At 38.1% G+C, this 26,664-nt stretch overlaps 1 protein-coding gene across 1 annotated transcript; it reads left to right on the forward strand.

Annotated features, from left to right (window-relative positions):
- On the forward strand, positions 1-26,585 carry LOC141287039 (G kinase-anchoring protein 1-like). The gene is made up of 12 exons (XM_073819178.1): positions 1-140; positions 714-948; positions 9,897-10,058; positions 10,154-10,231; positions 15,958-16,090; positions 16,174-16,202; positions 20,992-21,135; positions 21,290-21,376; positions 26,064-26,127; positions 26,208-26,278; positions 26,384-26,461; positions 26,544-26,585. Exons 2-12 carry the CDS (start codon positions 721-723, stop codon positions 26,583-26,585), a joined length of 1,116 nt encoding a protein of 371 aa, XP_073675279.1. The 5' UTR covers positions 1-140; positions 714-720.
- The last annotated feature ends 79 nt before the right edge of the window (positions 26,586-26,664 follow it).

The raw sequence follows: 26,664 nt of genomic DNA on the forward strand, positions 1-26,664 counted from the left end.
ACCTTTTGTGTCCGTTCAGGCCGCCATACTCTCGTCTATTTTTTGCAGTTTCTACTTGCTCGAAGCTGAGGATACCGACAGTCCTAAACACGTGAAAGTTTGTTTAGTTGATTTTAACGGCGTCTGCGATTAAAATTCCGGTAGGTTTACACGGGGAGGTGCTGAATAGCATTAAACACGTTCAGGAAAATGACAGAGATAGCACGCGTTTGATAACGTAACCTTACTTGTGTTGAGCACTGGCGAGCTAAAAAAAAAGTCTAAGCTAACGTTAGCAACATTTGGGGTATGAAATGATGTGATCATTAAAACTACAGTATATTTAGGCAGTTCGTGTGTTTTAAAAGAGCCTATAATATATAACGTGAACGATATGTTGTTCAGCTAACGTTAGCGTTACGTCCACCAATACAACAACAATCGGTTATTTACTAACGTTACACTTTCTAATTACCAAGTGCTTAACGTTATAACTTTAACTTACATCAAACGGATTTGTGATTTCCAATCTAAATTAAAGCTAGTTGTATTTGTTTCTATCAGTTTATTGTGCTACAAGATAAGCAAAGAGTTTCTCCTCTGTGTATATTTAGCACTGATTTTTGTATGCTACGAATCACTGTAAATTAGTGTTCACACCAGCACCGAAATAATGATATTGATACAGTGAATTGATGTGAATCAGGCTAAAGTTTCGATCTTGTGGTTGTCAGATTCAGGATGGCATCAGCAGTGATCACAGTGCCCACCACAGCGTCCCGCTTCGCCTTGCTGCAAATCGACTCGGATTCGGACTCCGATTCGGAAGCAGGGAAGCCCAAGGCGGGTCGTGGAGCACGGAAGCCCCGCTCGGGGAAATCTCCCAACGGGAAGACCAACCAAACTAACGACAAAAAGAAAGAGAAGAGAAGACGAAAGAGGGAACAGCAGCAGCTTGAAGCCAATGAGGTGAAAATCTATGTATCTATCTAGTAGTGCTTTATAAAAAAAAATTAACAAATTAATCACACATTTTTCTGAAATTAATTGCGATTAATCGTAACCTAAATAACCTTACACATAACTGTCTATAAAAATTAACTAAAAGCAGTTAGTTACTTATTTAGGGAGTAAATATTTTAATGCAGTATTTTTAAAAGTAACTTTCCCCACCTCTATCTATCTATCTATCTATCTATCTATCTATCTATCTATCTATCTATCTATCTATCTATCTATCTATCTATCTATCTATCTATCTATCTATCTGTCTGTCTGTCTGTCTATTAGTGCTGTCAGTTGATTAAAAAAAATTGCTAATTAATCACACATTTTTCTGAATTTAAACACATTATTACTGTATAAAAATGATCTATCTATCTATCTATCTATCTATCTATCTGTCTATTAGTGCTGTCAGTTGATGAAAAAAAAAACTAATCAATCACACATTTTTCTGAAATTATTCGCGAATAATCATAACCTAAATTATCTATAGATGGTTTAAAATGGTGTCTGTTAATGATTAAGATGTCATGTACAATTATTTTAAATCGTTTTGGATCAGTTATAACTACATTAAGAATGGTAACGTTAACGCAATACCTGCAAAAGTGTTTACAGCCCGCAACTGCATATAAGTAAAGACCATAACACTCACATTTATGTATTTCAATATTAGGACGGGGTAAGTTATGTTAACCGATCACATTTTTGCTCTCATTCAATCAGCTATAACGTTACCTCAGTAAACACATCGCGTTCGTATCTCTCTCAGTACTCTACTCTGCCAGATACAAAGATAAATCAAAGTGACATTAAGTTTACTAACCAATCAGACAGGTCCTGTATAAGCTGTAATTGCCGAACTTCTCTGCGGGTGTCATCTTGTTTCGGTTCCAACTCCGGTTTTTAAATTAAATTTAAAATGGATGGGGTTGTACAGTGTCTTCAAAGCCTCCCCCAGTGCCATTTTTTCCCAAACTATGCAACTATACCCACAACTGTTGTCTAGGCAACACCCCGTGTGCTATGTAATGACACACCCCACAGAACTGAAAGGCGGGGTGAGCAGAGGTTCATATCATTTAAAGGGCCAGGTACTGATATCGCTTGCTGAGAACAGAGGCATTTTTACCAGGTAAAATTAGTGGGGGTTTTTTACACTACCATAGAGAATTTTTAATCAAAGTATATTACAAACTTTTTATTAGGACCCTAAAGCATCATATTAACTTGTGGAAAATGGGCATCCGATGACCCCTTTAAAGTATTAGTTCACTTCCAGAACAAAAATTTACAGATAATGTACTCACCCCCTTGTCATCCAAGATGCTAATGTCTTTCTTTTGTCAGTTGTAAAGAAATTGTTTTTTGAAGAAAACATTTCAGGATTTCTCTCCATATAATGGATATGTGTGGTGCCCCCAAGTTTGAACTTCCAAAATGCAGTTTAAACGCAGCTTCAAAAGGCTCTTAAGGATCCCAGCTGAGAAAGAAGGGACTAATCGAGCAAAACGATTGGTTATTTTTTAAACAAATTCACAATTTATATACTCTATATTGGGGGTGGAGCCGAACCCGAATACGGTATTCGGAAAGGCACAAATAGCGTGTTTTTTACGAATACTTATTTCGAACAAATACTTTAAAAATATTTGTATTCAGGAATAAGAAAAACTTTATATCAGAAAGCTGCGTTTCCTCATGAGACCGCAGTCAGTGCATGCCCACGTGAGTGAGTGACATTCAGGAGTCGGGGGGAGGGGTTAAAAGAGGTGACTGACACAGGCCGCTCCACACAGCAACAGAGAAGACTCGGCTGGGTGAAAAAAGACTTCACTGCATCACTATTTTTGTTGAATAGATTTGTGTACCTTAACTGGGTTCTGGAGGCAGTTTATAGCTTTTGGGAAGCAGAGTTTGATCGGGAGATTATTCCATTAGAGGCCGTTCACATGCGCGCTCAAGTTCGTTGTTTCACATGTAGACGCGCGGTATGCGCGCTCATAATGGAAGCGACGCATCCTGATAAATACATCTCAACTTTTCAGAATGCCACAAGCGCAGCGCAGGTCATGTGACCAGAACCAACCAATCGGCTTCACCCTTTCCCTTAATAACATTGAAAAACAGCCAAGTTGGAGGAACAGCTTATCATATCTGTACAGGAATAACCACTTTAAAATAAATTTAATAGCAGAGCTACTGCAAGTGATTTTTAATGCTGGAAATCCATTTATGCTTTGCTGAAGCTTCCGAGTCTTCATTGAGAGATCAGGTCATGGTTGCTTAGCAACGGCAGACGCCACGGGAAAGAAGTTCAGAAGAAGAACAGTTCTTTTAAGTATTGTTTGTTTTTATTCTGTCTGTTCAGCGGTGGTGGGGTTCATAATGTTCACAATGGTATTTTATTAGTTGTTGGTTTAACCATGGATGAGGTAATGGCTGTTATGTTATTTTCTTTTCAATGGCGTTCCTTGTTACATGTTCAAAAACATCAACCAATATTGCATATACATAATTATTATAATGGATATAATTAAAGAATACTTACACTATAACGTAAATTATAAGTGTAACGCACAAAAAAAAACAGGATTTTACACCTATTTTGAATTTTACTCGAATACAAATACAAATACTTTCCCCCCCTCAACAAATACAAATACAGATACAAATACCGGCTGCATTGCACACCCCTAATATATATATACTCTGTATGTTGTTCAACATACCCTAACTGTATTGACCCAGATCACACAGACTGCGCATCGCAGAGACGAGACAAGACGTGCATTTGAGGTTAAAAAGTATATAAATTGTCGAATTGTTTTGAAATTAACCAATCGTTTTGCTAGATAAGACCCTCATTCCTCGGCTGGGATCATTTAGAGCCCTTTGAAGCTGCATTTAAACTGCATTTTGGAAGTTCAAACTCAGGGGCACCACACATATCCATTATATGGAGAGAAATCCTGAAATGTTTTCCTCAAGAAACATAATTTCTTTACGACTGAAGAAAGAAAGACATGAACATCATGGATGACAAGGGGGTGAGTACATTATCTGTAAATGTTTGTTCTGAAAGTGAACTAATCCTTTAAGGCCGCGATCACACCGAACACATTTTTGCAGTGAGAGGCGCCTTTTTTGAATGGTTTTCTGTTGGCAGTGAGCGTTCTGCGCGCTGCTTATGCGCCCCGGGCGCCTCGCTTGTTTCGCCGCCTGCTGCGCCTCGCGTTTTTGCAGAAGCGCTCTGAGCACCTGAAGTTGAAAAAAAAAAGCAACTCTGAGCGGAAAAACGGACAACGTCATTCGCGTTCTTTTCCATTGTCCAATCGAATGAATGGAGAGGCGGGCCTTCTGTTGTGGTGGTGACAAGTTTACCGTTGCTTAAAAAGTCCGGAGACTGCAAGAAATGGAGGAGAAACTTTTGGTGTCTGTCGTGGGTAACCAGGAGCTGTATTTTTTAGGGTTTCTGCTAATATGACAGTTTACTTAACAGCAAAAACGTCTCAGGTTACGTATGTAACCCTAGTTCCCTGAGAATAGGGAACGAGACACTGCGTCCTCTAGAGGGCGCTTTTGGGGAACGCTGCAGCGTGCCTCGAGTCTGAAGAATGCATAGAAAAACTACATGAAATGGCCGGCGCCAGCGTATGACGTCACCGCGGCGCGTCAGTCGCTGCCGTTGCGTCACTACCGGGCGACCATAACATAAAGAGGCGCCCGTGCAACACAATACATCTTCAAAGTCTGAAGCTTTATCGTCCGAAGCATGGCGAAGAAGCCTAGAGGACGCAGTGTCTCGTTCCCTATTCTCAGGGAACTAGGGTTACATACGTAACCTGAGACGTTCCCTTCCGAAGGGAACTCTCACTGCGTCCTCTAGAGGGCGCTTTTGGGGAACGGTATACCAACACTGCCATGCTGAGGGGAGTGCATGCTAAGCCAGCGAGCACTAAGCAACAATTCTGAGAGGAATTGCCCCTACTAGGACGTGGTGACGGCTGTCAAAACGTTACCCCTCCCGGCCAGAGGCCTGACCTGTTACCCACTTACCAGACTGGGTAGAACCCAGGGCACAGCTCAGGCTTGGAGTTATAGTAATTCCTTCTGAGGGAAACGGCTAAGCTTCGATGGAAACTTAGACTTGTCAGAACCAGAAACTACCGCAACATAGGGCCTAGTTCCCTCAGGAACTGGCTCCCATATGAGGGCAGAAACCTGTCCTGGGTCCGTTCAAAGGGCCACTAGTAGTGGCGCGCCCTAATAGTGGATGGTCAGCAGACATCAGCTAAGATATCAAAGGAGTCGAACCCAGGGAACCGGGGTTGTGAGCCGACTCCAATAGATGGGAACAAGGCAAAACGTGTGACCCATACCAAAAAGGGATTTAAAAGAGGAACCCAAACTTGGTGGGAACCTACCAACACGTGGATTTTATAGAAGTGCCCCAGGTGTGTGTGCACTTACCACACTTGTGGTTTTAACTGGAAGACGCCCAGGCATAGCGTGGGACGCTTACCGACATGATCGGATTTAAGGAGAGTGTTTTCCCAGAGGGTTTCACTATCAGCTCCATGCCGTCTGAAGAGACGGAAAGGGGATAACCCTGAAGGTGAGGGGATTGCCACACTAACCCTCCCCTGGACAGAAGCTCGCAAGCTATCTGTCAACAGAGAAGAACATGGAGCTGAGACCACCCTGCAATAGTGGACGACAGTAGAGGACAAAAATCCTGACCCTGATCCACAGGGAGGATCGCTTCTCCAGAAGGGGGCACTGCTGTCTTTTAGGGAACCCTTAATGAAAAGGGGAAGCGTGCACAGCCCGGTCCACGCGACCTGTATGAAGGTCTGGCAATCTCACGAAGGTGGGTTGGCGCTCATAGAAGACCCTTCCCCGAAGGGGAGCTGCACAACCGAACAGGAGCGAATGCTCTCACTGTTACCCTTCATAGAGGGGAGCATACATCCAGAATAAAGGCTGGAGAGTAGAAACCTGAAGCATGAAGGTCAAGCTCCTACCCTGGGAAGCAGGGAGGAGAACTTGGCCACCAAGGAGTGGTGCTCTTATAAGTGAACCCTGGAAAGGGGGCACGCCAACATCCTTGTAGCAGGTCCATAACTCTCAAAGGTCTGTCCCTGGTAGATTCCTACCCTCAGGAGGGAGGAAGCATTCAGTCCTGGGAAGTTGCTCTGAAGGAAACCCTGAATTAGGGGAGCTCAGGTCCGTTCCAGCAATCCTGTGCACAGGGAGGAACGTGAGCTCTTAACCTTAACAAACCCATTCCTCAGAAGGGGGAGCACTCAGTCCTGGGAAGTTGCTCTGAAGGAAACCCTGGATTAGGGGAGCTCAGGTCCGTTCCAGCAATCCTGCGCACAGGGAGGAACGTGAGCTCTTAACCTTAACAAACCCATTCCTCAGAAAGGGGAGCACTGTTTGCCTTGAAAGTTTCTGGGAAGCTCCGAAATGAATAAGGGCAGCTTCCTAGTTCAGACACTTCGTAAACCTTTCCTCAGAAAGGGAAGTGGAACTAGGCCTGGGGAGCGAGAATCGATCCTAAAGTGACGGCTTTCTAAGGTGTTAAACACCGAAGGATGCTCAAACCCTCTGTAGGGGAGACATTCGACAGCCTGGGTGTAGATCCTACATCAAGTGCTGCTTCAGCCCTCAGGCTTAGAATGAGGCGACTTGAAGAGAGTCTCAAAGTAGCGCTCAGATAAAAACCCTTTCCTCAGAAAGGGGAGCGCACACCGAGAATCAAGACCCCAGCTGGAAAGCGTGTCACCAGGTGGTGCTCAAATAAAAAAACCTTTTCCGCAGAAAAGAGAGCAACCAAACCTGCTCCGAGTCCGCAGCGAGCACTCCGGACTGCTGGTACTCCTATGTAAGTGAACACCTGTCTCAACAGGTGTAGACACTCAGTTTCCATAGAAACCGTATTTAGGAGAGGACACGAAGCGGATCCTCGCACGCAGGCCGTCTGCAACAGAGTTAAACATACTAGTGCAATCTTAAATATAAATATCTTAAGATGCTTACCTAGGGAGAAAGGAAAAATTTCCTTTTGCTCGTTTAACCACTGAAGGGGGAAGCCCGATTGTGCTGGAACGAGTGTTGTGTAGACGGACACCACCATACAACCGGAAGGGAGGGGTGCTCCGTTGAGATGTTTCCACATTCCTTTTCTGAGGGAAAAACACAACACGCAACCCAAACCCTGCAGGCAACACGCCTATCCAGCCATAAGGGGGGCGTAACTAGGGAGTTATGCTCCTGTCTCAACAGGACATAAGTCTACACTAGGCCTGCAAAGGACAGCATAAACATACCAAGGGCAAACCTAAGAAAAACTTAGGGAGCTTACCTTGAAGAGGACAGAGGTCCTATGTGTAATATATGCTGTAAGGGTTGGTTTACCGCACAGCCTGTGGAGTGGAGAGGGCAAACACTGCCGTAACCTTAATCCATAGGATCAGAGGGGGCGTCTGCCGTAGACTCGTCGTATTTCTTCTGTGAATAGAGAAAAACATACACAGGTCTGAGACAGTATGAAGTTCCTTCACGTAAAAAATGGATCATACTCACCCATTTAAAAGCATCCTGTTTCATAGAAAGAGGCGGGGTTTTTTTTTTTTTTTTTTCAGAGACCGCCTGATTCCAGACCGTCCGAAAATTAGGGTTCTATACAGGTAGAACCCCCAAAGGACATCATGGGTCCGGGGAGTGCAGGAAGCTTAAATGGAGACAGGGGAATTAATATGGCGACCCGACTGGACCGAGGGAAGGAGAGGTATTACTCTGAGCCCTGCGAGAATTTTGTCTCGCTTGGATGACTTCCCTGAAATCCTGTCTGTCACCTCTCGATCCGCGTCGCCTCCTAGACCTGCTCGCAGGCGGGGGAGGAGCGCGGGATGCAACACTAGCCTTCTGCACCTACCTCCGTTCCTCAGAAGGAGGCGGAGCAGGACCCCTGTGGTGTTCGGGCTGAGACCTGGACCTTCGAGGGATAAAGGATTTTTCAGCAGATCGGCTGGGTAGGCTTGGAGCACTGCCATGGTGTGCAGTGCACCCACCGCCTGACCTGCTGCTGCATACGCTCTGCCGTTCAGCAGGGCCGGAGAAGGCAGAGAGGGAGTCTTGAGAGAGAAAGCCCGCCCTGTGGAGAGATAGCATCTCTTCCACAAGGGGCGTCCTCTCATAGCCGTGGTCGCGCAAACCCTCGATACTAGCATAGTTCGCAATGGACGAACTATGAATGCGCGCCGCGTACGGCTTTTTCCAGACCCTCTCGATTTCAGTATGAAGATCGGGAAGGAATGGGAGACTCACCAGAGCTGGATGGTTATGGCCTGAAAAGATATCGCTCGTCAAGGCGACCCCACGGCGCTATCTTTCTAGCCCGCTTCCACAGCAGGACAAGCCTGGCCGTGGTGCGGTCCATAACCTCTGGCAGCTCTTCGTATGCAGGGCAGGAAGGTAGAGAGGATTCAGCCTCAGCGTCTTCATCCATCTCTAGCATTTCCTGCTCTTCTTGGGTGGAACCCAAAAGAGCACTTGCTCCTGGATCTGATGACGTCAGCGATAACGCACCATCATCAGCTAGGAGCCTGTCGTCGTCTCCGGCTGGCGAGAGAGAGAGACCCCTCTCAAGATCGTCAGCCAGTTCCACTTGCGAGCCCCACGAGCTCAGTTTCCTCCGTGCCTCGGCAACGGCAGGACCCGAACCGCGAGGGGCAAGTGGACGCTCATCTTTCCTCAGAAAGAGAGACAGACGAGACCGGAGCTTCTTCATAGAGAAGCGCTCATAATGTATACACAATGCCCCCTCAAGGACATCGCGTGTGTGCTCTTAGCCCAAACAGAATATCGCAAAGATCATGTGTGTCATCAGGTGTCAAATAACGCGGACACGGATGAACACACCGTTTAAACGACTTGCTAGTGCTTGCCATGATAGTAGTTCAAAGAAAGGATTCTTACCGTTTCTTCCCATGCACATCCAAACCGGGAAAGCTGAAGACAGCGAAGATGTATTGTGTTGCACGGGCGCCTCTTTATGTTATGGTCGCCCGGTAGTGACGCAACGGCAGCGACTGACGCGCCGCGGTGACGTCATACGCTGGCGCCGGCCATTTCATGTAGTTTTTCTATGCATTCTTCAGACTCGAGGCACGCTGCAGCGTTCCCCAAAAGCGCCCTCTAGAGGACGCAGTGAGAGTTCCCTTCGGAAGGGAACCAAAGATTTTAGAGCGCTGGCACTATAATCATTTGATTTGACTCACAGGACAGCTGTTTTGGTCGTTGTTTAGCAACATAAAAAAAAAAACGCAGCACACTGCTCTTTTTTTTGAAAGTCACCAAAAAAAGGCTGTGCTGTGCGCCTCGCGTTTTTAGAACTAAAAGACGCGTTTGGTGTGATCGACAGTCATTGCCTGCAAATGATTCTAAACAAAATATTAAAAACAAACTTTTTATTTATGGTTGTTTATTTGTACAATTACTTCTGAGCCACTGAAAATGGGCGATCTGCGTTTAAAAATGTTTGTAATTCCCTAGTATTTGATGTTATATTTTTGTTCAACCCCTTGAATTAAAGCTTAAAGTCTGTACTTCAATTTCATCTTGATTGTTTCATTTTAAATCTATCCTAGTGCCATACAGAGCTGAAATTATGAAAATTGTCAGTGTCCAAATATATATGAACCTGACTGTATCTTTCTGTCTGTTGGGCCCCATGTTTGTTTGTGGATCTAGCACTGATGGTGAAACAGAGTTGATGTTCATAACATCCGTACAGGCGTAGAGGGTGGCGTGTTGTAGTAGTTCTGTTTTGGGTTGAAGTTGTATTGGGTAAAGCATCAGCTAAATGCCTGCTAACAAAGAGTGTTTGTCGTTGCACACTGCAGCTCAGATGTCTTGCTTTTAAGAAGATCCCTCAGAGGTCAGCAGCACCTCCCTCCACACTCACGCTGCAGAATTTAGCCAATGATCTGATCAACCCAGCAGCAGTCAAACAGGGCTCCAAGCCCCAGGAGGGCTGGCAGGAGTGGAAACAGAGAGACGAACAGGTACACCTTACTCACTGAACCTCAGAATTTGACTTTCACATGGCCCATTTCTCTCCTGCTTTATGCAAACATCTTCATGTTTGTGTTTGTCCCAGCTGACCAGTGAGTTGTATGAGGCGGATCTGGAGAAGGCCTTGATACTCAGTAAACTGGAATTTGAGCAACATAAAAAGGTACCACACCAAAAGACGATTAATTTTAACTAGATAAAAAAGTTTGTCAAGACAAAGTTGGCTTGAAAAAGCCTGATCAGAAAGTGAAGTGGCTTTCTCAAGCCAACTTAATGACTAAATTTAACGTCATGTCATGTTGTTTAACCATCAAAGTCAAAAGTACACTTATTACTAATCGCATTAATAACATCTTAATCATTTTCAGATGTTTCAAATATATTTTTAATATGAACTTTTTTCATTTATTATAAAAAAGGGACCTGAACTTAAATTAAAAGGTCAAATTATCTAATAAATTTAAAATCATTTCGCACACAATCTGCTAAATCATTTCTGTCGTATAATTTCCTATTTTGTTTTTTATTTGTCCTTTTCATCACATGATTTTGACTCAGAGAAGCAATTTTTAAATATTAATTAATATTTAATTAATATTTTTTATTAATATTTTTCATATCATACAATGCTTTTATATCTACCCCAAAAATATAATATACAGTTTAAAAGAAAAATCATAGAAGTATATTCAAGTTTGTATGAATTTAGTTTATTATTCTTATTCTTTTTTTTTGTAGACATGACACAAATGAGTGCAATGTCATGCCCCAAAAATGAAAGAATTATAATGAAAAGAAAATAACATGGTATAATAAAAGATTATACCAAAGTATTAAATGTATAGAGGAATTTTTAAAGAATTGAATAGTTTTTTGTTACACATTTTTCCATGCTTTGATGTCTACCCAAAAATATAAAAAAATAATATAATATACATTATAAATTAAATCAGGGAAGTTGACAGTATGACATACTACAAAACACTATAAAATACTACAAAAAATCTATTAAAAAATGAAACTTTCTATTCATAAAGAATAGTAAAAAAAATTGTGTCATAGTTTCTACAACAATATTAAGCAGTAAAACTGCTTTTAACAGTGATAGTAGTTCTGCTCATAAGTTTACACACCCCTTGCAGAATATTCAAAATGTTAATGATTCTAACAAAATAGGAGGGAACACAAAAAAAATGCATATATAACATAAATGACCCTGTGCAAAAGTTCACATACCCTTGAATCTGAATGCTGGCTGTAGTTATTTGTAGAATGGTCCCAGTTGTTTTCATGTTTTGTGACAGTTGTTTCTGAGTCCCCTTTGTCCTGAAAAGCTATTCCTCCAGGTCCCACTCATTCCTTAGCTTTCCAGTGACCTTTTTCCAACAATGACTGCATGATTTTGAGATCTGTCTTTTTACATTGAGGACAATTCATGGACTCATACACAGCCATTACAAATAGTAAAAGCATTGACTGATGCTCAAGAAGGAGACTCAATGTATTGAGAGCTGGATGGTACAAAAAAGTAGATGTTAGGCACAGAAAATTAAGTGCTAGACATTTCCTGGCTGCTCTATTTCCGTAGAAAGAAAGTGAGTGGAGTGCTGTGCAAAAAAGAATTGATATGAAATTACTGTGAGTGGAATAAAATTCTTGTTATGGCAATACAATAATTTGAGGAACAGAATGCAATTTAAACTAGATTAATAAAAAAAAGTTGGTCAAGACAAACTTTAAGTTGGCTTGAGAAAGCCGGACCAGAAAGTTTGAAAGCTTTAAGTTTGATTATTTTCAGTCTGAAATAGTTTGAAGTTTAAAGAAGTTTTAAAAGCTTAAAGTTGATTGTTAGATAGATAGATGGATAGCAAGTTACTAGCATGTTGTTAGCACATTTCTATCATGATTAATGTGTTACTAAGTTACTAGCAAGTTAGCAAGTTACTAGCATGTTTCTAACATGATTAGCATGTCATTAGCATGTTGCTAGCATGATTAACAAGTTACTAACGTGTTGCTAACATGATTAGCATGTCATTAGCATGTTGCTAGCATGATTAACGGGTTACTAGCATAATTAGCATGTTGCTAGCATGATTAACAAGTTACTAACATTTTGCTAGCATGATTAATGGGTTACTAGCATAATTAGCATGTAATTAGCATGTTGCTAGCATGATTAACAAGTTACTAACATGTTGGTAGCATGATTAACAAGTCATTAGCATATTTACAGCATGGTTAACGGGTTACTAGCATTATTAGCATGTCATTAGCATGTTGCTAGCATGATTAACATGTTGCTAGCATGATTAACAAGTTATTAGCATATTTACAGCATGGTTAACGGGTTACTAGCATAATTAGCATGTTGCTAGCATGATTAACAAGTTACTAACATGTTGGTAGCATGATTAACAAGTCATTAGCATATATACAGCATGGTTAATGGGTTACTAGCATAATTAGCATGTCATTAGCATGTTGCTAGCATGATTAACAAGTTACTAACATGTTGGTAGCATGATTAACAAGTTATTAGCATTTTTACAGCATGGTTAACGGGTTACTAGCATAATTAGCATGTTGTTAGCATTATTAACAAGTTACTAACATGTTGGTAGCATGATTAACAAGTTACTAACATGTTGCTAGCATGATTAACGGGTTACTAGCATAATTAGCATGTCATTAGCATGTTGCTAGCATGATTAACAAGTTACTAACATGTTGCTCCATGATTAACAAGTCATTAGCATGTTTACAGCATGGTTAGCATGTTGTTAGCATGATTAGCAAATTACTCGCTAGTAACAAAAAAGTGTAAAGTATAAATTTTGATCATTTTCAGACTGAAATAGTTTGAAGTTTAAAGTAGTTTTAAAAGCTTGAAATTGATAGATACTAGCATGTTGTTAGCATGTTACTATCATGATTAGCAAGTCGCTAGCATGTTTCTAGCATGATTAACAAGTCGCTAGCATGTTTCTAGCATGATTAACAAGTTACTCGCTAGTAACATGCTCTTCATGCCAGAAACATGCTAGAATCATGTTAACTACATGCTAATAACATGTTAATCATTTTAGAATCATGCTAATCATGTTAAAAACACGCTAGTAACATGTTAATCATTCTAGTATCATGTAAACTACATGTTAATAACATGCTAGAATCATGCTAACAACGTGCTAGAATCATGTTAGTAACATGCTTATGTTAGAATCATGCAAACTACATGCTAACAGCATGTTAATCATGCTAGAAACATACTAACAACGTGTTATTAACATGCTATTCATGCCAGAAACATGTTAGTAACTTGTTAATCATGTTAGAATCATGCGAACTAGATGCTAATAACATGCTAACCATGTTAAAATCATGCTTAACATGCTAGTAACATGTTAATCATTCTAGAATCATGCTAACTATATGTTAGTAACATGTTAATCATTCTAGAATCATGATAACTATATGTTAGTAACATGTTAATCATGCTAAAAACATGCTAGTAACATGTTTATCATGCTAGAATCATGTTAACTACATGTTTATCATGCTAGTAATATGCTTCTCATGCTAGAATCATGCAAACTACATGCCAATGACATGCTAATCATGCTAAAAACATGCTAGTAACATGCTAATCATTCTAGAATCATGCTAGTAACATGATTATCATGCTAGAATCATGTTAACTACATGCCAATGACATGCTAAACATGCTAATCATGTTAAAAACATGCTAGTAACATGCTAATCATTCTAGAATCATGCTAGTAACATGATTATGCTAGAATCATGTTAACTACATGCTAATAACATGTTAATCATGCTAGAATCATACTAACAACATGCTAGTAACATGCTAAGCATGCTAGAATCATGCTTAACTATATGTTAGTAACATGTTAATCATGCTAGAAACATGCTAGTAACATGCTTATCATGCTAGAATCATGTTAACTACATGTTAATCATGCTAGTAATATGCTTCTCTTGCTAGTAACATGCTAATCATTCTAGAATCACGCTAACTACATGCTAATAACATGTTAATCATGCTAGAATCATGCTAACAACATGCTAGTAACATGCTAATCATGCTAGAATCATGATAGTAATATGCTTATCATGTTAGAATCATGCGAACTACATGCTAATAACATGATAGAATCATGTTAAAACATGCTAGTAACATGGTAATCATGTTAGAATCGAATCATGCAAATCATGCTAGAATCATGCTAAAACATGCTAGTGACATGCTAATCATGCTAGAATCATGTTAAAAACATGTTAGTTACATGCTAGTAACATGGTAATCATGTTAGAATCGAATCATGCTAGAATCATGCTAAAACATGCTAGTAACATGGAAATCATGCTAGAATCATGCTAAAACATGCTAATCATGTTAGAATCATGCTAAAACATGTTAGTAACATGTTAAAATCATGTTAAAACATGCTAGTAACATGGCAATCATGCTAGAATCATGCTAAAACATGCTAATCATGTTAGAATCATGCTAAAACATGCTAGTAACATGCTTATCATGCTAGAATCATGCAAACTACATGCTAATAACATGCTAGAATCATGTTAAAAACATGCTAGTAACATGCTAATAACATGCTTGAATCATGTTAAAACATGCAAGTAACATGCTAATAACATGTTAGAATCATGTTAAAAACATGCTAGTAACATGGCAATCATGCTAGAATCATGCTAAAACATGCTAGTAACATTGTTAATCATGCTAGAATCATGCTAAAACATGCTAATCATGTTAGAATCATGCTAAAACATGTTAGTAACATGTTAAAATCATGTTAAAACATGCTAGTAACATGGCAATCATGCTAGAATCATGCTAAAACATGCTAATCATGTTAGAATCATGCTAAAACATGCTAGTAACATGCTTATCATGCTAGAATCATGCAAACTACATGCTAATAACATGCTAGAATCATGTTAAAAACATGCTAGTAACATGCTAATAACATGCTTGAATCATGTTAAAACATGCAAGTAACATGCTAATAACATGTTAGAATCATGTTAAAACATGCTAGTAACATGGCAATCATGCTAAAACATGCTAGTAACATTGTTAATCATGCTAGAATCATGCTAAAACATGCTAGTAACATGCTAATCATGCTAGAATCATGCTAAAACACGCTAGTAACATGCTAATCATGTTAGAAACACGCATGATTAGCATGTCACTAGCATGTTAGTATGATAAGCATGTTACCAGCATGTTACTAGCATGATTAGCAAGTTAGTTTAAATGCGTTTGAATGGATTAGAAATGTAACATAGAAGGGAAATTAGATTCTCAAAGGATTCTGGGAGTTTTGACAGTTGGAGTTTGAATAGTGTTGGCTCATTTGAACATTCTGTCAATGTAAGTCTATGGGATTTTCTCCAGTTTTAATCATAATTTTTAGGAAAATAAATCAGTCTGATCAGTTCGAAAAGAAAGCAACTCCAGTCAGATCAGTCTGATGATCCGGGCTGAGTTTGGAGTTTGTAGAGTTAAAGCTCTAGTAGCAGTCAGAAATGTTTGTCTCAAAAGAATAATATTAACTGTAAGTTTAAATAGCATTTCAGTAAGTTGGCTTTCTCAAGTCAGCTGCAAAAACATCAATGTGCTACATGTTCATACTTGTAAAGATTCATTTGTGGCTCTGACAAAATACAACTACCCCCTCTTGTGGATGCAGTCAGGAGATCTCTAATACTTATATAATGCAGTGTGAGAACTGCAGTTGTTTGGACAAGGTTTCAATGCTTACTTTAGTGTTTTCATATTTTGTTTTGAACTAGGCAGTATGTGATCTTTATTGTGTAATGTTATAATCTTTCAAGGATGCTGAAAAAACAGAGACGGCGTCGCCAAAAGCAAAAGCAGGAGGAAAGAAGGACAAGAAGAAGAATCAGCAGGGGAAGGACAAACGAGTGACCGTATCTCTTAAAGATTTCCAGCAGGAGGGTGGCGTGGGTGAGAATGCTGGATTATCATGAAAGACTGGGGATAAATCACTGTTACTGTACTGCTGTTCTCACTCACTGTCTCTATTACAGACCAGCTGAACAAGAAACCTGACAAAGAGGTGAGTGAGTAATATGAACATGTTAGCTCAGGCTGCAGATGGCCACAAGGACGTACAGTAGTCAACATTTGAAGTTCATCAAAGACAAGAACGGGTATTGTTTTGGTTTTAGGAAAAGTTTGTTCCACTTCAAATATTGACTACTGAACTTCAGAAAATTTTAAAGAAAAATCGTTTTACAACATTTATTTTTCTTAAGACTGTCCCTGTATTAACTTAAGATAATGTTTAAAGCATTGCAGAATAAAAGACAATTAATGGTCCCCATGATTTTTTACTTTATTAAAAAAGTATAATCTTTCGTTTATCTTATATTTGTCTTATGGTGCGTTCACACCGGACGCGAATGAAGCGGCAAGCGCGAGTGATTTACATGTTAAGTCAATGCAAAGACGCGAATAGCCATCCTGCGGCGCGAAACGCGCGAATGAGGCGGCGCGAAACGCGCGAATAGCGCGAATGGCGCGGCGCGCATTGAGCGTTTCAAGCGATTGCCGCGCCATTCGCGCGAATCGCGCGAAACGCGCAAGTTCAAAAATCTGAACTTCGGCGGAATTTCGCGCCGCGGTAACCAATCAGGAGCTTGCTCTAGTAGTGACGGAGGCAGAAATCCGAAACAACAATGGAGGACAAAATCACCGTTGCTGTCTGTGGTTCCTCGGAGCTGTACGATACATCTTTGGACTTTTGTAGAAACAGGAATAAAAGGGATCTTGCTAGGAATAAAGTGAGTGAAGAGGTCGGACAATCTGGTTAGTTTTAAAAAACGCTCTTTACTCAATTTAACCTACATATGCATACATATTGAGACTACAAGCAAGCTAAAGCTGGCAAATTGAGCTCATTCACCTATTTTACAACTACTTTCCCGCTGACGAGTGGCAGAAGCCCCTACCTTGACGCGAATTCGCGTCTGTTGTGAAGAAAATGTCACACGCGAATGACGCGAATTTTACCGCGCGAATGGCGCGAGTAAACTCAAATGTTCAAGCGTTCAACTACGCGCGAATAGCGCGTTTTTTCCGCGCAAGTCGCGTCCGGTGTGAACGCACCATTACAGTTAGTAGAAAAATATATTACACTTTAATGCTGATAATATGATTTGCAATTGTTACATACATTCTTAAATATAATTATATAATATATTTTTTAATATTTTGAGTTAGCTTTTATTTTTATATTTTAATTTTAGTTTTATTGATTTTGTGCTTTTTTTTTCTCATTTCTTTCATATATTTCTGTTTAGCCTGAATTAAGTTTTAGGTTTAGTAATTCAGCAGTAGTACTTAAGCTTAAAGAAAATTTATTTCACTTGCCAAGGCAACATTTCTAATTATAGTTACTAATAGTAACTAATATTATTGTACTGAATGGAAGCCCGTTTCCTGAATAATAAAAATAATAATAATAAAGTTAATTTGTGACTTTTTATTTCACAATTCTGACTTTTTTTCTTAGAATTGTGAGATACCACAACTTAGATCCACATAAAATGTTGACTACTGTACTTCAGTAAAATTTTAAAGAAAAATAGTTTTACGACGTGTATATATATATATATATATATATATTTTTTTTTTTTTTTTAGACTGTCACACTGTATTAACTTAAGATGTTTGAAGTGTTACAGAATAAAAAAAAAACAGATGGTCCCATGTTCTAAAAACAATTTTTAAATGAGGACTTTTTACTTTATTAAAAAAAGTATAACCTTTCGTTTATTTATCTTATATTTGTCTTACAGTGAGTAGAAAAATATATTGTACACTTTAATGCAAAATACATTTTTTCCTGATAATATTATAACTAATTCACTTTTTTTGTCTTTGACACAATGATGATTTGCAATTGTTATATACATTTTTTAAATATTACTGTATAATATATAATATATGTGACCCTGGACCACAAAACCAGTCTTAAGTCGCTGGGGTATATTTGTTATAATAGCCAAAAATACATAGTATTGGTCAAAATTATTGATTTTTCTTTTATGTCAAAAATCATTAGGAAATTAAGTAAAGATCATGTTCCATTAAGATTTTTTGTAAAATTCCTACTGTAAACCTATCAAAATGTAATTTTTGATTAGTAATATGCATTGTTAAGAACTTAATTTGGACAACTTTAAAGGTGATTTTCTCAGTATTTTGATTTTTTGCACCCTTAGATTCTAGATTTTCAAATAGATGTATCTCGGCCAAATATTGTCCTATCCTAACAAACCATACATCAATAGAAAGCTTATTTATTGAGCTTTCATATGGTGTATATATAGTTTTGTAAAATTTAACCTTATGACTGGTTTTGTGGTCCAGGGTCACATATTTATTAATATTTTGAATTAGCTTTTATTTGTATATTTTAATTTTAGTTTTATTGATTTTGTGCTTTTTTCTTATTTCTTTCATATATTTCTGTTTAGCCTGAATTAAGTTTTAGGTTTATTAATTTAGCAGTAGTACTTAAGCTGATTTTTTTTTTTCTTAGAATTGAGATATACCACAACTTTGATCCACTTCAAATGTTGACTACTGTACTTCAGGGAATTTTACAGAAAAATGGTTTTACAATGTGTATTTTTTTTTTTAGACTTTATTTAAAGTGAGATAACTTACAATTGTGACTATGTATCTCTGTTTAGCCTAAATTAAGTTCTAGGTTTAGTAATTCAGCAGTAGTACTTAAAGGAGTAGTCCACTTTCAGAACAACAATTTACAGATAATTTACTCACCCCCCTGTCATCCAAGATATTTATGTCTTTTTTTCTTTAGTTGTCAAGAAATTATGTTTTTTGAGATAAACATTTCTGGAAATTTCTCCATATAATGGACTTAAATGGTGCCCCAATTTTTGAATCTTCAAAATAAATACGTACAAGCCCTAATGCTAGACGAGTTTCAGGTCTTAAAAGGTATATAAAAATATATTTTCTAAGAAAATGACCGAACGTTTCGGTAGACAAGACCCTTCTTCGTCGGCTGGGATCGTTTACAGCCATTTGAAGCTGCATTTAAACGGCATCTTGAAGATTCAAAAATCGGAGCACCATTTAAGTCCATTATATGGAGAAATTTCCAGAAATGTTTATCTCAAAAAACTGTTTCTTGACGACTGAAGAAAAAAAGACATAAACATCTTGGATGACAAGGGGGTGAGTAAATTATTTGTAAATTGTTGTTCTGAAAGTGCACTACTCCCTTAAGCTTAAACTATTTATTTCACTTGCCAGAGCAACATTTCTGATTATTGTTACTTATAGTAACGAATATTATTGTGCTATATGGAAGCCCGTTTCCACCACTGAAAGAATGAAAAAAATGTATTAATAAAAAGTTTATTGCGACTTATTTCACAATTCTGACTTTTTTTTTTTAATTGTGAGATATAAACTCGCAATTGCGTGTTAAGTCAGAATCGCGAGTTATAAACTCACAATTGTGACTTTTTCTCAGAATTGCAAGTTTATATCTCAAAATTTTCACTTGATAACATGCAATTGCAAGGTATTAAGTCAGAATTGTGAGATATAATCTTGCAATTCTGAGAAAAAGTCACAATTGCACGTTTATATCTTACAATTCTGACTTTATAATTTGCAAATGCAAGTTTACATCACAGTTCTGAGGAAAAAAAAAGTCTGAATTGCAAGATTATGTCTCAGAATTGTGAATTTATTTCTTAAAATCGCCCTGTTATATCTCAGAACTGTGAATCATATCTGAGAGTTGAATAAATACGCTTTCTGTTGATGTATGGTTTGTTAGGATAGGACAATATTTGGCTGAGATACAACTATTTGAAAATCTAGAATCTGAGGGTGCAAAAAAATCGAAATCTTGAGAAAATCGCCTTTAAAATTGTCCAAATAAAATTTTTAGCAATGCATATTACTAATCAAAAATTAAGTTTTGATATATTTGCGGTAGGAAATTTACAAAATATCTCATGTAACATGATCTTAACTTAATATCCTAATGATTTTTGGCATAAAAGAAAAATCGATAATTTTGACCCATACAATGTATATTTGGCTATTGCTACAAATATATCTGTGCTGCTTAAGACTGGTTTTGTGGTCCAGGATCACATGAAAATTGCGAGTTTATAACAGTCAGAATTGCAAGTTTTTGTCATGCAATTTTGAGTAAAAAGTCAGAATTGTAAGATAAACCTAATTTTATTTTTTGGTGGAAACTAGACTTCCACAGTACTATGTTTTAATGTATTATTTGTTTTATTTTAATTCAACTTTTAGTTGATAAAAATTACATTTGAGATTAGAATTAGATTTGTAAATAGATTTGTAGATCTGTAATCTAAATCATTTGTTCAGTATTAAAACATTCAAATAAAACATATTTTTCTGTGGTCTAATGTAACTATATCCGTCCTTCTAACTTGTTCTGTTCTGGACAATGTTTAAAAATGAGTATTGTTAGCATTCCTTATGATAAATCATTTGTTGTGTTTCTCATTTGTGAATTGCTTTGGATACAAGTGTCTGCTAAATAAATAAAAATGTAATAGTTTTAGCTTTAATTAACAATAACAACACTGGTTTGAATGCATTTATACATGAAAATATACAGCTGACTTTATATTTTAGGAGGGTGTCTCTTGGCATTAAAAAGTTCAAAAAACCATAATAATAATTTTAAAGCATCATGCAGTGTGTCACATACAGATCATATTGCAGTGATGCTATTTTCTGGATTCTGACTGAAAGTGTCCAGTGTACCTTTTGTCCGATTTGCAGTTTCATCTTCCTGTTTTTTTCTTTCGAAGCCTGCGAATCCAGCGCTGCGTGACGACAAGTTTTTCAACCAGCTGGAGGACGATGTGAGTCGGATCGTCCAGCGTGACAAGCGCAGAGAGCAGTACAGCAACAGCGCCGGTCATGAGGTCAACACCTCCTCAGAGCAGGAGCAGGTCAGACTTCTGCCAGAATACTTACTCATTCATTCTTCCTGAGCTACATACAGGAAAAAAAAAAAACTGGAAATGGTGCAGAGGTCTGTCGTACTGTGATGTAGAATGAAGCTCACTGTACCAAAACTCTTCTTTTCTTTCTTGAAACTCCCAGGATGTGAGAACTGAGCAGTTAAAATATGAACTGGAAAAGAAAGACCAGGAAATTGTAAAGCTGAAAAAGACAATTTCACAATGGGAGGTAAGATGTTTCTGAAAATCTGAAGAATACAGTGCCCTCCACTAATATTGGCACCTTTGGTAAATATGTGCAAAGGTGGATGTGAAAATAAATCTGCATCATTTATCCTTTAGATCTTTAATTAAAAAAAAAAAAAATCACAAAATTCTAACCTGTCATTAAAAGTAAAACAATGGGAACTGTGTGTGTGGGGGGGGGGGGTCTCATTATTAAATAAATGATTTTCTCTAGTTCATGTTGGCCACTATTATTGGCACCCAATTATTGCAACGTCATTTTCCCAAGATAACAGCTCTGTGTTTTCTCCAACAATGTCTGATGAGTTTGGAGAACACCTGACAAGAGATCAGAGACCATTCCTTTAAACAGAATCTCTCAAGATTCTCCAGAATCTCTTCCCAGTTTTATGTTGGTGCTTCTTCTCTTCAGTTTCTACAGGGTTCAGGTCAGGGAACTGGGACGGCCATGGTAGAAGCTTCATTCTTTGCTCGGTGACACATTTTTGTGTTGATTTTGATGTTTGTTTTGGATCATCGTCCTGCTGGAAGATGCAACCATAGTCCATTATAAGATTTCTAACAGTCAGGTTTTGATTTTTTATCTGCTGGTATTTGATCGAATCCATGAAGCCATGTATCTAAACAAGATGTCCAGGACCTCCGGCAGAAAAATAGGCCCACAACATTAAAGACCCAGCAGCATTTTGAGTATCTGGAAGGTTAGCTGCAAAAAAGTTTTTGTTTCATCTGACCATAGAAGCCAGCCCTGTTTGAAGTTCCAATCATGTCTGACAACTGAATATGCTGGAGTTTGTTTTTGAGTGAACCAGGAGGATTTTTCTTGAAACCCTCTGGAAAAACATGTGCTGATGTAGGGGCTGTTTGATCATTTTATTTTAGGCTTTCTGACCCCAAGACTCAACTAATCTCTGCAATTCTCCAGCTGTGATCCTTGGAGAGTCTTTGGACCCTCAAACTCTCCTCTTTATCATGTATTAGGATGGTATAGACACATCCTCTTCTAGGCAGATTTGTAACATCTTCAGTTGATTGGGACTTCTTAATTATTGCCCTGATTGTGGAAATGGGGATTTTCAATGCTTTATCTCTTTTCTTTCTGTTTTGTGAAGCTCAACAAACTGGTTCTGCACATCAGAACTACATTCTTTGGTTTTACTCCTTGTGATGGATGATTAATCCTGTGGAACAGAAAGTTATGGCTGCACAATTTTATACTTCTAGTCACCCTGGGGTGTTAAAATGTAAATACGAATAGGAATACGCTTCAGAGATATTTTATTCATAGGAATTTCTAGGGGTGCCAATAATTGTCGTCAACATGCATTAGAGAACCATTTATTTCATAATGTGAGTTTGCCCCACTTTCAATTGTTTTACTTCAGTGAAAGGTTAGAATTTTGTAAATTTTTTTTAAATTAAAGATAAAAGAGATAAACAATGCAGATTTATTTTCAAAGCCACCTTTGCTCATATTTACCAAGGGTGCCAATATTAGTGGAGGACAATGTATTTGAATATGCATTTTTTACACAAAAACGAAAATTACCCCATGATTTATTTACCCTCAAGCCATCCTAGGTGTATATGACTTTATTCTTTCAGACGAATACAATCAGAGTTATATTAAAAAATGTCCTGGCTCTTCCAAGCTTTATAATGGCAGTGAATGGCTGTTGAGCAAAAAAAAGTGCATCCATAATAAAGGCTTAGTGAAGCAAATCGATGCGTTTGTGTGAGAAAATTATCTGTATCTAAAACTTTATAAGCCGTAACCGCTAGCCTCTGCTTATTGTCGTACACTCATTCACGAGAAGTGGATCATGTAAGATGTAAACGTAACGCAAGATCCAGTGAGAATATGCTAGTCACGCGAGAACCACGTTTTCTTTACAGCAAAGGAAAACTAGTTTCCTCTTGGCTTATATTGAAATCCTCTCACATTTGTCTTTACAAATCTTTGTTTTGTACTTCTAATTTGTGAGCAGTGTTTTGTTTTGCTCTTTCCCCTGCACTTCCACATTCGTCACTTCTCATCGGAGCTTACGCTATGCCTACGTCCTATTTCTCCCTTGTGAACATGCGTCCAACAGCTACGCATCGATTCACTTCAGAAGGCCTTTATTAACCTTCCGGAGCTGGGTGGAGTACTTTTTATGATGGATGGATGCACTTTATTGGACCTCAAAAACTCATTTTAAAGTTTATAAAGCTTGGAAGAGCCAGGACATTTTCAAGAAAACTCTGATTGTCATATACACCAAAGATGGCTTGAGGATGAAAAATCATGGGGTAATTTTAATTTTTGGGTTAACTATTACCTAAGGGTGAGCTACCATTTAAAGGATTCGTTCAATTCCAGAACAAAAATTTACAGATATTTACTCACCCCCTTGTCATCCAGTCGTAAAGAAATTGTTTCTTGAGGAAAACATTTCAGGATTTTTCAGCATATAGTGGACTTCTATGGTTTAAACCTAAATGCAGGTTAAATGCAGCTTCAGAGGGCTCTAAACAATCCCAGCCGAGGAAGAAGGGTCGTATCTAGTGAAACGATCTGTCATTTTAATATTTGTAAAGTTTAACCAAGGCCTAAAATTAACACTCGCCACGTGCCAAATGTGAATAAAAATATGTCAGTCGCCTGTTGGCGGATAAAACTTTAACAAAATATAACAATGCAATGTAGTGAAAACAGACAGTTTTTAAAGAGATTTGCTGTTTTTGACGTAAGCGAATAAAATAATATTTTCCAAAAAATCATGAGCATCTGTTCTGTCATAAAAGACAAATGCAAATCAAATAATAGGATACATTCAGGCTGATAAGGTTAGAGCAGTGTTTTGGCCAGCTTGTCACTAGACACAGTTCTAATAACTTTTACCTGAGAAGATAGTGCGGTTTTATTTTCGGAAGATTAACTTTTCCTTTCTTTATTCTTTATAACCCGAGAATGTGGCGACACACACCTGGGGTTACGCTGCCTAAACGGTGCAGTGAAGTATAGTTTGAAAGGCTGCGCATTTGACTGTACACATACGCAGAGCCGCTTCAGACAGTGCACTAATACAGACAAAAACACAATTATCTCAAAATGCGCAGTTTTGGCGAGTTACCTTGTAAACGTTGTCTTAAATGAGTTATAAAGTCTTAAATGACTGAAAGAGTTGAAAGAAATTCAGATATGTGTCAGATCTTCGTCACGTGCATCAGGTTTTAAAGAGACCGCGCTGATTTTAAAGTGAAACCTGCTGAAGTCTGTCATTGATGTAAATCAAAGAACAAAAGAAAAAGAAATCACTCAACTGCTCTAGTCGCTTAACTTTTGTGGATTAAATAAAGATGTTTATCCGTGTAGTTTATGCATATACTATTTATAGTTTATGTGAAGATTGTTTAAAATAATTTAAATTAAAAGTTATATATTTAAGAGCCTATTAAATGTTAAAAACAATGGCTTTCATTTACAGTATACTGTCATGTTGAATGGCTATAATTAATAGGTAAAACTGAAGGAAAATCAGGCATTTAATAGAGACACCAGTAGTAGGACAAAAAGCGTTGTAAATATGTTTAGTCATTGTAATAGTAGTAGTAGTAGTAATAACTAGGGTTAGGAGTTTAATGGCTGGTAAACATTTTTGGCCAGTAACAGGTCATCAGGTCACCGGCTATTGACAGGTGTGGCAGAAAGTTAGTTTTAGGCCCTGGTTTTAACCACAAATGCTCAACTTGTCTAGTTCTGCATTGCGCATGCGTACTCTGTACAGTCTCGTTCAATACACTTAGGGTATGTCGAAAAACTCCCATCTCATTTTCTCCTCCAACTTCAAAATCATCCTACATCGCTGCAGAAGAACCAACCCAGTGTTTAAAAAAAGTGACCATGCAAAGAAGGTCAAACACCCTTTACAAAAAAGGTAAAATGGTGATGTAGGACGATTTTGAAGGCAGAGGAGAAAATAAGATGGCAGTTTTTCGACATACCCTAACTGTATTGAACCGGAGTGCACCGAGTATGCATGCGCGTCACAGAGCTAGACAAGATGTGCATTTGAGGTTTAAAAGTGTATAAATATTAATTTATTCCTGAAAATTACCAATTGTTTAGCTAGATGAGACCCTTCTTCCTCAGCTGGGATCGTTTAGAGCCCTTTGAAGCTGCATTTAAACTGCATTTTGGAAGTTCAAACTCGTGAGCACCATTGAAGTCCACTATATGACGAAAAATCCTAGTATAGAACAATATTTCTTCACGACTGAAGAAAGAAAGATATGAATATCTTGGATGACGTGGGGTGAGTAAATTATCTGTAAGTTTTTGTTCTGGAAGTGAACTAATCTATAATTTCATGTTTGTAATTGAAAAACAACTGTGATTACATTTACAACTGCAGTGATGATCTAATCATAAAAAGTGTCAATACTAATGACAATATTAAGGCTGGTTTAGATTTTTGTCAGAATATGTGTCATAAGGAAATACCTTTTGGCTAATTTGGGATTATTATGATAAATGACTGTTGTAATGATTTTGATGTTCTGCTGGAGCGTGTTTGTAGTTTATCTTTTTGACGCTGAACTAACAACTCACTGTGATTAAGAGGTTAAGACTTCAGCATGATTAAGAGCATGTTTCTGTTTACTAATTAATTGTTGTTGTGTTTCAGGATAGATATAAGGAAGTGAAGGCCAGAAACGCTCAGCTGCTTAAAATGCTTCAACAGGGAGAAAGTGAGTGCAGAGCATCAAACACTCCTCACATACTGCAGTCTCGCATTCATTCTTATTTATTCAGCTTTCTTTATTTTCAGTGAAGGACAAAGCTGAAATTCTGCTGCAGGTGGAGGAGCTCCAGACCATTAAAGAAGAGCTGTCCTCGCAGGTGTGTGTCTGCACATCCACTGATTTACTGGATGCTGGGTTTTGACTTAATCATTGTGTTTCTGTAATATTTTGTGTGTGCCAAAATTTGTTTCTCCTTGTCCAGGTGACACAATTGCACACAGCTCTGGAGCAAGAGAGGTCAAAAGTGAAGGGCTTACAGTCGGACCAACCCAAACATCAGGTACAGTACATCCAAACCGGCTAGGACTATCACAATGAAATAGAACTTGTATTTAAATCAGCATATGTTCATGTTTTTGCAGGGGAACCGGAAGGGTAAAAAAGCATCAGATGGAGATGTATGAAGATGCATGTTAGAGGACAGACAGCTTGAATGTTTCGCCTCCTTTCTCAAGCTGATAATGTCTCTAATATCTGTTTTGA

Source organism: Garra rufa, chromosome 15 (assembly GCF_049309525.1).
Source record: "Garra rufa chromosome 15, GarRuf1.0, whole genome shotgun sequence".
NCBI lineage: Eukaryota > Metazoa > Chordata > Actinopteri > Cypriniformes > Cyprinidae > Garra > Garra rufa.

Excerpts from the sequence above, each read along its gene's own strand:
- LOC141287039 (XM_073819178.1), top strand. The coding sequence starts at position 721 with ATGGCATCAGCAGTGATCACAGTGCCCACCACAGCGTCCCGCTTCGCC. Across the intron at positions 10,232-15,957 it reads AATTTGAGCAACATAAAAAG|GATGCTGAAAAAACAGAGAC; the intron begins GTACCACACCAA and ends TAATCTTTCAAG. Across the intron at positions 26,462-26,543 it reads CGGACCAACCCAAACATCAG|GGGAACCGGAAGGGTAAAAA; the intron begins GTACAGTACATC and ends ATGTTTTTGCAG.